This window comes from Corylus avellana, chromosome 3 (genome assembly GCF_965113065.1).
Source record: "Corylus avellana chromosome 3, dhCorAvel1.hap1.2, whole genome shotgun sequence".
In the NCBI taxonomy this organism is placed as follows: domain Eukaryota; kingdom Viridiplantae; phylum Streptophyta; class Magnoliopsida; order Fagales; family Betulaceae; genus Corylus; species Corylus avellana.
Genome location: NC_142492.1, coordinates 21,652,386 through 21,667,033, shown reverse-complemented (window position 1 = coordinate 21,667,033; position 14,648 = coordinate 21,652,386). Strand labels below are relative to the sequence as shown.

The 14,648-nt window shown below is 36.3% G+C and overlaps 1 protein-coding gene and 1 pseudogene across 3 annotated transcripts; one reads left to right on the top strand and one right to left on the bottom strand.

The window, feature by feature from the left end:
* The first annotated feature begins 218 nt into the window (after positions 1–218).
* EMB3006 (embryo defective 3006) lies at positions 219–6,143 on the top strand. Of its 2 annotated transcripts, XM_059587723.2 has the most exons (8): positions 225–497; positions 610–678; positions 789–818; positions 2,536–2,568; positions 3,461–3,531; positions 4,086–4,167; positions 5,646–5,738; positions 5,888–6,143. In XM_059587723.2, the coding sequence occupies exons 1-8, from the start codon at positions 378–380 to the stop codon at positions 5,945–5,947; spliced, it is 558 nt and encodes a 185-aa protein (XP_059443706.2). In that variant the 5' UTR covers positions 225–377; the 3' UTR covers positions 5,948–6,143. The 2 variants fall into 2 exon arrangements, with proteins under 2 accessions (XP_088370315.1, XP_059443706.2); XM_088514189.1 differs by lacking the exons at positions 5,646–5,738; positions 5,888–6,143 and adding an exon at positions 4,531–4,619 and having other exon boundaries at positions 219–497.
* A 6,037-nt stretch (positions 6,144–12,180) lies between these two features.
* LOC132173303 (abscisic acid 8'-hydroxylase CYP707A2-like) lies at positions 12,181–14,300 on the bottom strand (annotated as a pseudogene). Its single transcript, XR_015911678.1, has 7 exons — positions 14,086–14,300; positions 13,674–13,992; positions 13,136–13,522; positions 12,840–13,014; positions 12,637–12,743; positions 12,404–12,522; positions 12,181–12,250 (listed from the first exon to the last, which is right to left on the bottom strand). The product of XR_015911678.1 is annotated as an abscisic acid 8'-hydroxylase CYP707A2-like (transcript).
* Between the last annotated feature and the right edge of the window lie 348 nt (positions 14,301–14,648).

The following is a 14,648-nucleotide window of genomic DNA, read 5'->3' as shown; positions in this document are numbered from 1 at the left end:
TTCAAAAAAAAAAAAAAAAAAAAAAAAGAAAGTACTATCTGTCAGCCAAATTAAAGCCCAGGTGAAAAAAAATAAAATCATTAAAACCTAAATACTAAAAATGTATTTAACCCTAATTAAAAAGACAAAAACAGAAGGCCAATATAATTCTACTAAAGTAGAAGGTTTATACGTAACGTAGCTCTATGAAATTATTTGTAGGCCCGGCCGAAAAGAGTGGTTCATATGGGAACTTTGCGGGTTGCGGGTCACCCAGCCCATGATATCCACACTTGATTTGAGTTTTGAGTGATTTCCATTTCCCTCTACTTTCCCACTCTCGCTGGCGCGCTCTCTCTCTCTCTCTCTCTCTCTCTCTCTCTGCGTTTTAAGAAAAAATGGAGAAAAGAGGTGAAGTGGATCCGTCTTCTAGTCTTCCAATTGGGAAGAGGCATTCGGATTTGAAGAAATCATTCAAGCTCGCCGTTCGCTCTCTACTCACTGCCTGTTCCAACCACGTAATTCCAATTTCTAATTTTATTCTTTAGTCTTCTCTTTTAGCTTCGAAAAACACAGTTACTTTTTCCCTGAAAATGAATTCTTCGTTTGATTTTTTTGGAGCTGGGTTAGGAATTCTGCAAATCATTTCCAAGGTTTACGAGTGCGGAGCAACAACATCTCCACCGCCTATTTATTCAGGTCTTATTATTATTATTATTATTTTTGCTTTGATGCATATTAGGACTTATGCTTCGGGTTGAAGAACTAATTATGCTCTCTTTGCTGTGTTGTATCAAATATTTTTTCAGGTCATTACTTCGTTGCACGAAAATATTGAGGTAACACATCCTTCATTAACAATCATAATACCCATTTCCTTTTTGATGAACATTTTGAATAGGAATACTATTCAGCAGTGCAATTGTTTGTTTTAATGCATAGCTGAGTTTTCTATTGATACTTGAAGACCAAGTGATCTTTCAATTTCCCTTACCGGGCACCTATGAAGGTCTCTTTCTGTGTATTTGTTCCTTTCTGATTTGGTCATGAGTTTCAAGTTTATACCAATGATTTCAATGTTGGGTGGAGCGCAATGAGAATCATTTTTAAGTTGCAACGATTTATAGGCAACAAAAATTCACTAAAACCAACCACATTCAAGTTTTGAGTAATTTGGGCTTTACGCCAGACATCGGTGATTTAGGCATCCATCCAATAACTGGTGTATCAGCTCTGTCATTGTTCGGCTAATGTGTTGATGCTTATTATAAATTATTATATGAATTGGCCATTGACGGATATTTATATCTTGAGGTTGTCAAAGTAATAAGGCCGCAGTGTATGTGATTGGATTTTTTGCGTCCTAGTCTAGCTTGCATCCTTCAAATGATTGTCACTTTTTTTTCTTTTTTTTTTTAATAAGTAATTCAATCTTATTATCAAAGCACAAAGGGGCGCAAACTTTGTACATAGGAAGTATATGAGACAACCTCTAAGAAGAAAAAGAAGAACAAACATCCAAAAACTCAAGAAAACTAGAAAAAAAACTATTGTGTTTGTGTAAAGTGAATGGAACATGATCATTTTCAGCTCTACCACCGAAGTCTCTCGATTTTCAAAGTCCTCTCTAAATACACCATATTAAACACAAAGGAGCTAATAAACTTTTTATTTTTTGTTTTTTATTTCTATTTTTATAAGTAATGTATTTTATTAAAAAGTATAAGATGCCCCCAAGTATACTGGCAATATGCACAAGAGGCACCAAATGAGCAAGGAACCCAAGCCCTCAACCCAAAGCCCTCAAACCCAAATCCCTACAAGCCTTCAAACCGAAAATCCACAATACAACAAAACCCAAAACCCTTCGAGGCACTCAACGCTAGAAAGTGTGAGTCTTGCCTTTCTCCCAACTAGAGGATGCTCCCTTAGCATCATAGTTGATGGAGCATTCTAAATTCATAAGCTCCATTCTACCCCTTTTACCTTCTGAGGGGTAACCTCTATGGTGGCATCGACCTCCTCACATGGAATCCTAATCAAAGCCCAATCCAAACGGGTGGCAGGGGGAAAATTACCCAAATGATATGAAAAATCTCCGTCTTCCTCACCTTAGAAATCTCTGTCTTTCCCACACCAACAATCTTTGTCTTCCCCACCTTAGAAGTCTCTGTCCTACTCTTCACTACCCACCCCAGAAGTCTCCGTCCTTCTCTTCACTACCCAACAACTCTGAAGGATTGGCCAAACCTGTCACCGCACCATAAGCATTGGGTGGGGCACTGAACGACGACACTGCCTCGGCGATCAAGCTGTCGTCCATTTTCAAAAATCTGCTATCCCTCATCTTATAGTTGTAGCACTCGGTTTACATTATGTCATGGTTTCTGAAATGCCTCCTTTATTGACTTTAGATAGAATGAATATGTTGGATTGCTACCTTGGCAATCAACGGGGTCAGCTTCTTAATTTTACAAGCTGCGACAAATGCTATTTGATATTATATTTTTATGATAACATTCTGTCTTTTAATGCTGCCTCATCTGAATTTTACAGGATGAGTTTGAGTCGTTATGTCTTGAAACACAGGTATTCATTTTATTGTTATCTCTGCTGTTATCTTCTCTTTTTTTCTGAATTATGTCATGTGGATTTCAGAAGTGAAGTTTATCTATTCTTTAATAAGAGAAAAGGAAATCATAATTGATGGGTGTTATATTGATGCGGGAGGCTCACACATGAGGGAGGGATTTGATGCAAGTGTTAAGTCCTACTTTGAAAAGGCAAAGAAAGAAAGTATTTGATATATATTAGTGAGTCCAAGCCTAGAAACTCAAGCTTTTAACTTGAAGTGGTATCTCAATATTTGTATTAATGGGCTCTTAGTTTAGCCCCTAAGCATCTCTCTTCCCCAAAAGCATGTATCAAGGACACCAGACACTCCTCTCACACTTCACATCAGAACTCTTTATAGAACCTAGCTGAAGAAACAAATATTATAGAAAAAAGTAATAGTTTTAAATTTGGGCAACATACAGGAAAAATATAAGGGTGTGCATAGGAGGTGGCTGAGGTGGAAATCCACTTTCTGTCTCCACCACTGTCAAATTCACATTATCGCTAATTCGACAATGGTTGGTTTTTTTGTTGAAACTTTAACTTCGCTTTTTTTTTTTTCTTTTTTTTTTTAATTTAAAAAATGACAGCTGTCACATTATTGGCACTTCACTTCAACAACCCTTTGCTTTTTGATGTGCCCTGGTTGCTTGCACAACACTTAGGGTATACAAATTGAATTGGTCGGCATGGCAACACATATGGTTATATACCTAGTTTCCTCTGATGTAGTGGTACATTGGCATTCACTCCTCAGGTTATCTATGTGTGTCACCTTGCTCATGGTTTTACTTTATGCTAGTATGTTTCTTACGTCATTTCATTCCAGTTGGTCTTGTCATGTTAAGTTTACATCTACATGCAGGTGGGAGCTACTCTAGATTCTGTAGAGCTACTTGTGGAAGAACAAGTTCTGGACCCATTGTTTTTGAATAAGTAGGTATCTTTTAGTTTCTGATTGATGTGCATTCAAATATATGGTTGGTTGGCTGGTGAAATTGCTGAGAACAACTAGATAGATATTATTATTATATGGTCATGTACTATTTGTTGCAACTATACTTCGACCCTTCCTCTCAATCTGGATGTCTGTGGAACCTTCGAGCATATGTATTGGTATACATATATAAGTAATGGAACCGTCAAAATCTTTCAATAGCAAAGAATTTAGCAATTTATAAACCATCAAAGCATTCCTACTTAATCATATTCTATCTAGGGCCTCTTTAAACCTGCCTTTTCTGCTTTGCAAAAATTGAAAACCAGTAGTTGTCTGAAACCTTAGTAGAACGTATGTTATTAGCAGTTTATACTTTATAATGGAGTGACAACAGTGCCTTCAAAAGAATACATGAGGACTGTGCATCAGCAATACGTTATGCTGGTTAGAATGGAATTAGATTTTTCTTTGATCTACTTGCATTACGTTATTCATTTTGATTATAGGGTGCCTGATAATGTGGTCATATCATTTCAAATGAGTATTGCAGGACCAACGTAATGGATGTTGCTCAAAATCTTTCAACAGCAAAGAATAATGAGATCCAATTCTTGACGGGTATGCTGGGTATGGTGAGTAACATCAAAGCTGCATTCTTTCTCCATTTCATCTCAGGGTAGATCACTTTACTTATAGGCACAATTGTCACTTGTCAGTATTTGTGGAAGTGATAGAATCATCTATCTTCATTGGTTGAAGAGGCTGTAGGTCAGTGGCTTAGGTTAAGTCATTTATTGTCTCTGTTTTTACCCCTTTCTGATCAGGACGAACCTGTATATATCTTAGATTAAAATCTGCTCCAAAGGGGAAGGTGGTTAGTCCATAAATATGATTGACCGCTAAATTTGTAGAATTAGATGTGTGCATTGTGGATGAATGTTTAATTGGGGCATTTTTCAAAGAAAGTAGCTAATATGGTCAAACATATGTCATAGGTGAGTCATGGCTGCTGTGGTCGGTTGAGGGAAGAAACTAATGAAGGATCAGAAAGACCTTTTTGCTCCATCTGAAGGAAAATTTACACTTAAATTAGGTTTTCTTCTCTTTTCAGGATTGCTCTTTTCCTTTCTATTCTTTTTTTTTTTTTTTTTTTTGTTCTCTCTCTCACTCTCTTAGAGGGTGGACTTTGCACCATCATCCCTAAGTTGCTTACACCGATGTTTTAAAACCCAGCTCTGATCAAGAAAAAAAAGGAAGAAAAAAAAAGGGGCTCTGACAGGCCTTAGTTCTGGTTTGATCGAAGCTATTCGTATTTTTTTGGGGGGGGTCAAATCCTAGGTTGACCTGTGTTAACTTGCGGTCAATTGCCAACCTTTCTGAACAGCTCACCGGTTATGTGATGCAGTTCAGGTTCTTGACCTGCTATAAATTTTGGCAAAGCATTCAGGAAGGCTTGAAACTCAAGATCATATAGTCATGAAAGCACCGCTAATAGAAGAATTTTGGCGTTTTGGGTATTTGCCGTTTAGGTAAAAACTCCCATTAGACCATGCCTGGTCACTTGCATTCTTTCTAGATATTCTATATTATCTTGTTTTTCGCTAGTCAGGCCATCCTTATAGGTCTTTGTTTCCTTTGCCGTATTTTTGTTTCCTTTCATTTGGTTTTGTTTTTCCCAGTTTTCCTCTTAAAGTAGAGAAACAGTGAAGGATTGAAAATCCATCAAGTAATAGTTACAGACTCATTATTTTCCCCTTTCATACTTGATCTTGTTAATAATTTTATAGGGCTCTTTAAAACATAGGTCACGATATTGCTGCTCCTTCGGCTGCTCAGCAACATTCGTTCAATTCAATTTAGAGTTGAGTTGAATTTTTGCTACCACGAACTAGAAATTTTGCCAAGAGAAAGTATCATATGTGCTAACTTCTCTGGTTAACTCTTCTGCATGATGAACAAAAACAAAAACAAAACACATACACCAAAGAAGAAAAACTTGACAGAAAGTACAGTACTGTTTCAATGCTATTGTTCTTTTATTTTGCTTTCTGAGTAAGAAAAATGAACATAAAGTAGTGGTTCAGTGACTTCACACCTTATTATTTATTAGGCTGAGGAGCAGAATAGCCTTATCCGCGCTCGTGTTGAAAGCCTTAAGCAAGGAATGCAAGATGCCTCGGGCATTGCAGATGCCGTACACAAGGTGCAAATTTTTGTTTCTCTAGCTTTCCATTTCTCCCCTTCCCCTTCCCTCCTCCCCCAACCTAAAAAGAAAGGAAAAAAAGAATTAAATTTGTCGTGATGAGTGTTTGATGCTTTGATTAAATTGGTTTTTATCATGCTAATTCGCAGCTAAGATGCAGGAGTGTAAGTTACGGGAGCTGCGACAGCAATGCAATCCATGATGCGTAATGTGGTAGATTTCTCCCATTTATGTGCATCTTGTGTTTGTCATTTTATTTTATTCACACAATCAGAATTTCACTGGTTGCTAATTGTAATACTTGTTTTAGCATGTCTAGAAGCTCATTTATAGCTCTCAAGAATTCTTGTTGTTGGACGTTTTTCTGTCATTTTGAAGAAATTGAGAAATTGTTTCTATTGCTCTTATGTTGATGTTTTGTAACAAACCTAAGTAGAACTCTCCTTTGAAAACCGAGTTTGAAAGAAAGGGTGTTCAAGAGCTTATATACACAGTTATGATTGCTTAACCAATGTGGTTAGGCTTGCACACTGCCTTTAAACGGACTTTTTGAGTATATAAGCTCTTGGACATCCTTTCTTTTTGTAAGTTATCATGTATTGGGATGTGTTGTAAGCTAGTTTAAAGGCAGTGTGCAAGATATGGTATCTTGGGTTTTTTTTTTCTTCGAATGAATTTTTTAAGTGTTAAAAGCACTTTTAACCCTCTCAGACATTCCAAACAGGCCCTAAATAGTTCTTACGCTTAAGTTAATTATGCTCTTAGAGAAGAAAAGACTTAAGGAACAGAAAGCATATAGTTCTTGTGAAAGAGAAGTCAATTATACCTGATTGAGCTTTCCTTGTATAGCTCTTTGGGCTAATCAATCGTAGTTGTCTTTGACCTAGGAATCACAACCGCAATCGACTCCTATATATTGTGGAATTCTTCATTATAAATCCCCTTAGATATGGGATCTTTTGTGTAAATAGATGTTGATTTGGATTTGACTTGTCAGCAGCATGAATTCCTTGCTATGAGCGAAATTGCTTGTTCAACACCTTGGGCCAGAAGCCACACAATAGGCTTCGTTCAAAGTGGGCCTCTTAGATTTTTCCTCTCGCAGACCCAATACCCTACAACATTGGTGTCTAGCCTTTGAAATTATATAGGGTTTGAATCTCCACAGAGTGGGTTTGGTTTTCATATCTCAATCCAAGCTGGTTTTATTCTAGTTTTATTATTTTTGTAGTTTTAGTATTCAATTATTATTAATTTCACCAACACCCTGATCAAGCCTATTTAACTATGCATCTTGGAGAAGTGTATGATGATTCTTCGGTCCGCTGAGCAAATATCATTTAATCTAGAGCTTATGATTAGAGACGGGGAGGGAGGGAGGGGATGGCCAGTATTGTCTGTGGCCATCTCTCCTCTTTTGAAAATTTTATTTACTATAGTATATAAATAATTAAGTTTGGCCCCTGCTCAGAAAAAAGACTTTACCCTTGGTCCTATTATAACAAAAATCATTTTCTTTCCAAACCTTAAACAACCCAAATCTATTATTAAAAAAATTATGTGTATGAGCAACGAATATAAATTTCCGACAATCTGAGTTTTAATTTTAATTTTTATGTATTAGTTTAATCTTCAATCTTAATATATTTTTTATTCATTGGTACTTTTGATAAAAATAAATAAATAAATAAATAAAAATAAAAATTATGGCTGCATCCCTCCGGGCCTCCTTAGGATCATTAAGCTAAGACAGCTAAAAAAAAAAAAAAAAAAATTGAGTTGGTGGGTTACAGTTGAAAATTCAACTGATTTAATAATAGCAATATTAATATATAGTCCAAAATGAGTCATTTTAGAGGGCCCCAAAACAGGTCGTACGTGTTAAGTGTACAAAGTTGACATGATCATATTATGACTACCAAAGAAATATTGATATTTTCATTAATCATACTCATTTCTCTCTCTCTCTCTCTCTCTCTCTCTCTCTATATATATATATATATATAAAGACAATTTCTACAACTTTGAGTATTACAATGAAACGCATGCATGATGAATTAATGCATTTTATTAGATAATATATCGGAATAGTAAGTGAGTTGCTGATGAACATTTATTAATATAATTATTATTTTTTTCTTTCTTTATATATACGTGAATGTCAAAAACCAAAAGCATCCTATTGAAAAATCTGTCGACCTTAACCTCATCATAACCTTAACATCATAGCAGACATATAAGGGACACATGTCCTGTTGTTATTGAGAAATTAGACAAAAATTCAGCACTTTGACTTTGCTTTTGGGCAAATATATACAAGTCAAATTCAGCACTTTGAGTTTGATTTTGGGAAAATATACAAGTCAACAAGGGAAGCTGCCTTGCGATTCTTTGTAAATGATGATGTGATGGGGGGGAGGGAGTTGTTGGAAGATGATCTTTCTTTTATTGAAGTTGACTGATTTCAAATAATCGCATCAAATCGAAGTTTCCTTGGTTGATAATTCTCTATTCTCCTTCCTATCTTGACTATTATCTTCATCGAGCTGCAGTTTTTGAATTCTTCTTATTTTGAGCTGTATCATTGTTTGGTGTGGATATTTCTCTGACAATACCATCAAACATTAAAAACTGGTCAATGAAAATGCTACCAAATATCATAGACGGACAAGATCATGTAATCTCTCTCTCGATCGTCAGTTCATTTTGCAAATTTATCATTAAATTCATAAGATGATCCATCATATTGGGTTCTGTAAATTTAATAATGTATTTTTTCATCTCTTACACGGAGATGATGAAGAGATAAATGAAAATAAAACATGTCTCCATTAATACATGCAACACCAAGAGTTGTCTAAATCTCATAAAGGCATAATAGTGATTGATTGCACTATACAGATATGCATGCATGCATTTGTCCAAAGTCAAAGAAGAAGAAAATGTGAATATGCATGTTTGAAAAAATGGCATTTGGCATTTGGAATGATTCATTGAAGAGTGCCGTGGTTATTTAGGATGTTTAAGGGTCTGTTTGGGATTACGTTTGAGGTGTCTAAAAGTCCTTTTAATACTCAAAAAGTCCGTTTGAAAAAAAAAAAGCACTCGTTTGGTAAAAAAATTAAAAGCGCTTTTAATGGTATAAAAAGCCTAAAAATGGCCAAAACGCACTTTTGGCAAAAACTTAAAAATGAAGCTTTTGCCCAAAAGCTATTTTTAATTTAAAAACTCTATTTGTCAAACGCAATTCTAAACAAGCTTTAATTTGCCGCAGCTCAACTACATTAGACCATTTCAATGGGTGATTGATTCACTGAGATTTTGTTTGTTAAATTGTATTTGGTTATTCATGAATCCTTATTAGGATTTTATTTATCCAAACTTCAAGTTTATTACAATGGAATAAATATAATTGAGATTTGAAAATTCAGATTTAAACCCAAAGTGAAACAACTCAGAAAAACCTCAATTTTAACGTTAACATCTGCAGAGAGATGTGAGAGACACATGTAAATTTCTTAAGTGATCAGCATTTTGGCCAAGGTTTTCAAGTTAAGACTAGTCAAAGGAGAGAAGTCGTGGGAGTTATTATTTAGGATGTTTTATTTAGGTGATTTGTTGCATTCGACTGCCCATTTAGCATTCTTTTTCACGATCCAGATTGAGGCAGATTGTCTTTGATTGTAATAGCACTCTTCAAATCTCACTTAATCTTGCTTAGGTTAGAAAGCTACATTTGGTTTTGGTAATCTGGCTTTCTGGTTTTGTTGTATCTTTCACGAATATAATAATATATGTTTGTCAATTTCTGGTTTTGTTATATATTAATACTTATAAGTAACGTGTCAGTTTTGACACGTTACTAAAGTTTAGTAACGTGTCAGTACTAATAGTTTAGTAACGTGTTAATATTGACTCGTTACTAAACTCGATTTAGCAACACTCAAATTCTTAACACACCAGACACATTACTAAATACACGTTACTAACATTTAGTAACGTGTCAACCCTATTGACACGTTACTAAACTATTGTAACTAAAAAACCAATTTTTTGTAGTGATATTTAGGATGTTTACAACTGCAGGAGACCTTTTCAATGGGTGATTCACTGAGATTTTGTTTGTTAAATTGTATTTGGTTATTCATGAATCCTTATTAGGATTTTATTTATCCAAACTTCAAGTTTATTACAATGGAATAAATATAATTGATATTTGAAGATTCAGATTTATACCCAAAGTGAAACAACTCAGAAAAACCTCAATTTTAACGTTAATCTCTCTGAGAGACCCATGTACATGTACATGTTTTAGTTATAAGAAATTTCTTAAGTCAGCATTTTGGCTAAGGTTTTCAAGTTAAGACTAGTCAATGGAGAAGTCGATCGTGGGAGTTATGTACTGGCTCTCCGATTTGCTAATATGAAAATTAATGTAAAAGTTAATATATGACAAAAGATAAAATTAATTAAAATTTCAATTATTGCAGAAGCATTTGGTAAAAGATTATAGCATAAACAACATAATTATTGAAAGTTCTTTCTTGTGCAATTGCACAATTTGGTTTGTAGTAGTAGTACAAAGGCCTTTGTAATAAAGAGCAATGTTACTTTCTCATTCAAAATATAAGTCATTATTTTTAACAGGCAAAAACGATTAGAAAGGTGAAAAAAAGTGAAAAAAAGAAAGGGAGTAACTTCACCGAAGACTTCTGAACTTCCACTCGAATTGACAAATTCCCTTAAACTTCAAAATCTCTCAATTTAGTCCCATGAACTTTTAATTGCTCTCAATTTGAACCCCTCCGTCAAATTTAACAGTTAGAAATATTAAAAAAGACCAAAATATCTCCAATTTTTGTTTTTTTGTTTTTTTTTTTGTTTTTTTTTAAATAAAAAAAAGTTTTGAAATTAAGGGTAAAATTAGAATTTTATAAAAAAATTAGGGGTATAAACGTCATTTAACGTTTAAAATTTGATGGAGGGGTCCAAATTGATTGCAATTAAAAGTTTAAGAGACTAAATTGAGAGATTTTGAAGTTTGAAAATGATTTGTCAAATCGGGTGAAAGTTTAAAGGTATTCGATGAAGTTACCAAAAAAAAAAAAAAAACGTAAGACTCGACAAATTATGTGGAATCGAAATTTCAATAATTCAATTTTCATTTCTTAGAAATAACAATTAAGAACACTCCTACAACTAGGGGTGGGCACGGGTCGGGGCGGGGCAGGTATCCCCATTTTTCTCACCCGCCCCGCACAGTGCGGGTTCTGCAAATTCCAACCCGCCACCCGAGCACAAGCAAGAAAATCCGCGCGGGTTCGGGTGTTGCGGGGCGGGGTAGATCGGGGCGGGTTTCGCGGGTTTTGCGGGTTGTGCGGGTTGGGTTTTCTCTTCCTCAGATCCTCTCCTTTCTTTCCTCCGCCGGCTTGTCTTCTTCTTTCTCTCTTTTTCGTTTCATCTCTTCTGCAAATTTCTTCTCCTCCTAAACAAGCCCAAGTTACACAACCTACATCAGAACCCTTGAATCAAACCTAAACCAAAGAACTTGGAATTAAATCTGGACGAGGGAGAAAAACAATTTGAAATCTAGACTAAAAACTTGAGATCTCTTGAGAGAGAGAAAAAAACCTGGATCGTGGTCTCGAGGTGGGAGCGGCGCACTAGCCCATGGCCGGAGGATGTCGAGCGGCGGCATAGATTAAGGGCGGCATAGACGAAGAGAGAAGGAGATGAGAGATGGAGAGAGAACAAGAGAGAAGATAGAAGCGTGAGAGACGAGAGAGAGGAGAAAGTGAGAAACGGCGCTAGCTAGAAAAATATGTTAGGGTTAGGGTTTTTTATGTTTTATAGCTATGTGGGGTTGGGCGGGGCGGGGCGGGGCGGGGCGGGTACCCGCAAGAAAAAGATTTCAAAACCCGCGACCCGCCCCGCCCCGCGCGGGTTGGGGAAAATCCACCCGTACCCGCAAAAATACACTCAAAATCCGTGCGGGGCGGGGCGGATCGGGGCGGGGCGGGGCGGGTTTGCGGGTTGGGCGGGTTTTTGCCCAGCCCTACCTACAACTATATAAACCTACTTAAATAGATTAATACCACGCTCTTGGTGAGGAACTTTTTTTCCTCATCTCTTAGAAAAAAAAAATGAACTTAACTTGCTTGCACATAATTTTTTATTTATTTTTTGTTATGAACACTCTTCCATACACTTGTCTTCCCTTTTTGTATGCTAATAATCTTAAAAATGTCCTCGATCGTCTGGGTGTCTTGGCCCAAAAGTGACTCTATTGATCACTTGCTTCTTTATGGTCTTATTATTCTTCATCATTATCTCAAGAAATAGAAACCATTTTGGTGATGCAATTCTTTCTATATATAGATAGTCTGTATTGTAATTGGGACTAGCTTTATGTAGCCGCATCTTTCTTCAGAGATAATCTAATGGGCAAACCGTTCTGGGGAAGAGCAAAGGGGCCATACTGAATCCCGTTCTGTCTACCCACCAAAGACCACCTGCATAATGTAATGTAACAGACAAAACCCATGTCAGCAGGCATCCTCAGACGTTCTATTTTTAGTTGTTGGCCTTTTATAAGCCATAACCACTAGTGGCAAAAGGTTAAAAGGTTAAAAGGTTTGCTGATTCTGTTATTGCTGACTGCCTACCTGTACTTTGTGGTCAGATGATGGAGAAGGACTAACATTTCCAGTTTGGCTAACTCATTCCCAGGACATGAGTGGGTCCCGTTGCCAAATGGCATAAATGTATTGGGTTTTGGAGTAACCTGGTGATATCATTCAAAAACAACTATGGGGGTAAAAATACTTTCTTGTGAAAAAAAAAAGAAAAGAATTATCATGAGTAAATTAAAATACAATATGTTGATTTAAAAATTTACCTCAAATCTTGAGGGGTCAAACTTCTCAGGCTTTGGGAAGATCTCTGGGTTGTGGTGAATATTTCTGAAAAGTGGCAAAACTTTCCACCCTTTGGGTATAAGATACCCTGAAGAAGGATTTCCAAACAAAAATTAGAATAAAAAGTAGGAAGAATATAAAATAGAACTACCTTTACAGTCAAAATTTGCAGTAATTAACTGACCTTCGTATTCAACATCTTCTACCGCCTCTCTGAAAGTAAAAGATAAAATTGAAGCAACTCTAAGTGTCTCCTGAATCACCCTTGAAGTGATTGTCATCTTTACGGTGTCTGCCCAAGTGAGAGTTTTCTCCTCACCATTATCTTCTTTCTTCCTTATAACTTCCTCTTGCTCTTCCTGTAAATTCACAAGCAAGAAAAAAAATCTTAAAAGTAAATTTTTCTTGCCTTTTTCCTTTGAAAAATTATTGATTTACTTTATGGAAAAAGACGGTTGAGAAAGATAGCAATTTTCTTACGGTGACTGCCTGAAGAACAGAGGGGTTCTCGCCTAGGTACTTGAGGATCCATGTGAGCACGCTGGCGGTGGTATCACGAGCAGCGAATATGACTCCGATAATGTTGTCGGCAATTTGGTCGTCAGTGAGGCCTTCTTTGTCGGCCATTAAAGATCCGAGTAAGTCATTGTGATCGTGTTTCATCTGCCTCCTGGCTGAGAGGATTTTTGCCAAGATTTGAGCAAGCTCCTTCCTTGCTTTCATGGATTTGTTGAAGAGTGTCCCTGGAAGTTTAATGGGCATTGAATTGTACCCCGTCTCAAGAATGTAGTAGCACCGCTTTAGATCCTCTCTGTACAGAACTTCATCCTTCCCAAATACGGAAAGCAGGGCAACATTGAACGTAAACTGTGCAAAGCAAGTTCATATATCTTGGATTAAGAGACATAGTGGAGAAAAGCAGAGTCCCCTGTTTCGTTCTGTTTTTTATTTTTTTATTATTATTATTTTTTTACTATAGCAATTAGCAAACGTGGGAATTAAGGTGAGGTGAACTCACTATCTTCATTTCTTGGAAAGTGTTGATCAACCGGCCTTCCCATGATCGGAGAGAATCTTTGGCAATGGATTCGATGCTGGGGACGCTGTTTTTGATAGCTTCGGGCAGGAAGGCTCGGAGAACAAGCTTTCTAAGTTTGGTATGGTAGTCTCCTTGGTGAAAGAAGATGGCTTGTTTGCCCAACAATCTCTCCTTGCTTGTAGGAAATGTGGGCTTGAAGAGATGAGCTCTCGTCACCAGCACGAATTTCGCGGCTTCTGGGCTCGAAATCATCACGCAAGGACACCCCAATACGTGGGTTTTGAAGATCGATCCATACCTATATAATCAAAATGAAAAATTTGCCATTAACAAAACAAGTAGCTAGAAATTTGATAAAAGTGGAAAGAAGAAAACCCGGTCTTCTATGAACCTCTTTTGTTTTTCAGCAAAGAAGACATTTGGGTTTTGAGAGTAGAGCTGAATGGTCTCGCCCATGTAAGGCCAACCCAAGGAGCCCGGCGGGAGGGGCAGTTTCCGGCGACCGGAATTGAAGAACTTGATGAGGGAATGGAAGAGAAAGACAAAGAAAATGGAAGATAAAAAGCAGAACTTGAAGAGGGAGGCGAATTCCATTTTCTTTACGTGAGTGATCGATGAGGAGGGATGAAGAAGTGAAGATGGAGGTGAATATATATATAGTGATTTTGGGGGAAGGAAAGAAATGAAGTAATCCCTTACGATTTTAAAGAAATAATAGATTTTAAAATTATGTAATTTAGATTATTTTTAGGCACCGAAATGTTTGAAAAATACTACCTATTAAAGATATGGTATATTGTAGTTGAAAATTGAATAGATTTTTATCATGTTCTTGCTGTCTAGTTGTTAAAATATTTTGAGCAAACAATTGTCTTTTAATTTTATGAAGAAGAAGCGTCTCTATAAATTTATAGAAGAATAATTAATAAATAGCATTTTTTTTTAAGCATTTTA

Bases quoted from the DNA above. Each gene is read 5' to 3' on its own strand.
- EMB3006 (XM_059587723.2), top strand. From the start codon at position 378: ATGGAGAAAAGAGGTGAAGTGGATCCGTCTTCTAGTCTTCCAATTGGG. The intron at 3,532-4,085 runs GTAGGTATCTTT...TGAGTATTGCAG, and splicing joins GACCCATTGTTTTTGAATAA to GACCAACGTAATGGATGTTG. The intron at 4,168-5,645 runs GTGAGTAACATC...ATTATTTATTAG, and splicing joins TGACGGGTATGCTGGGTATG to GCTGAGGAGCAGAATAGCCT.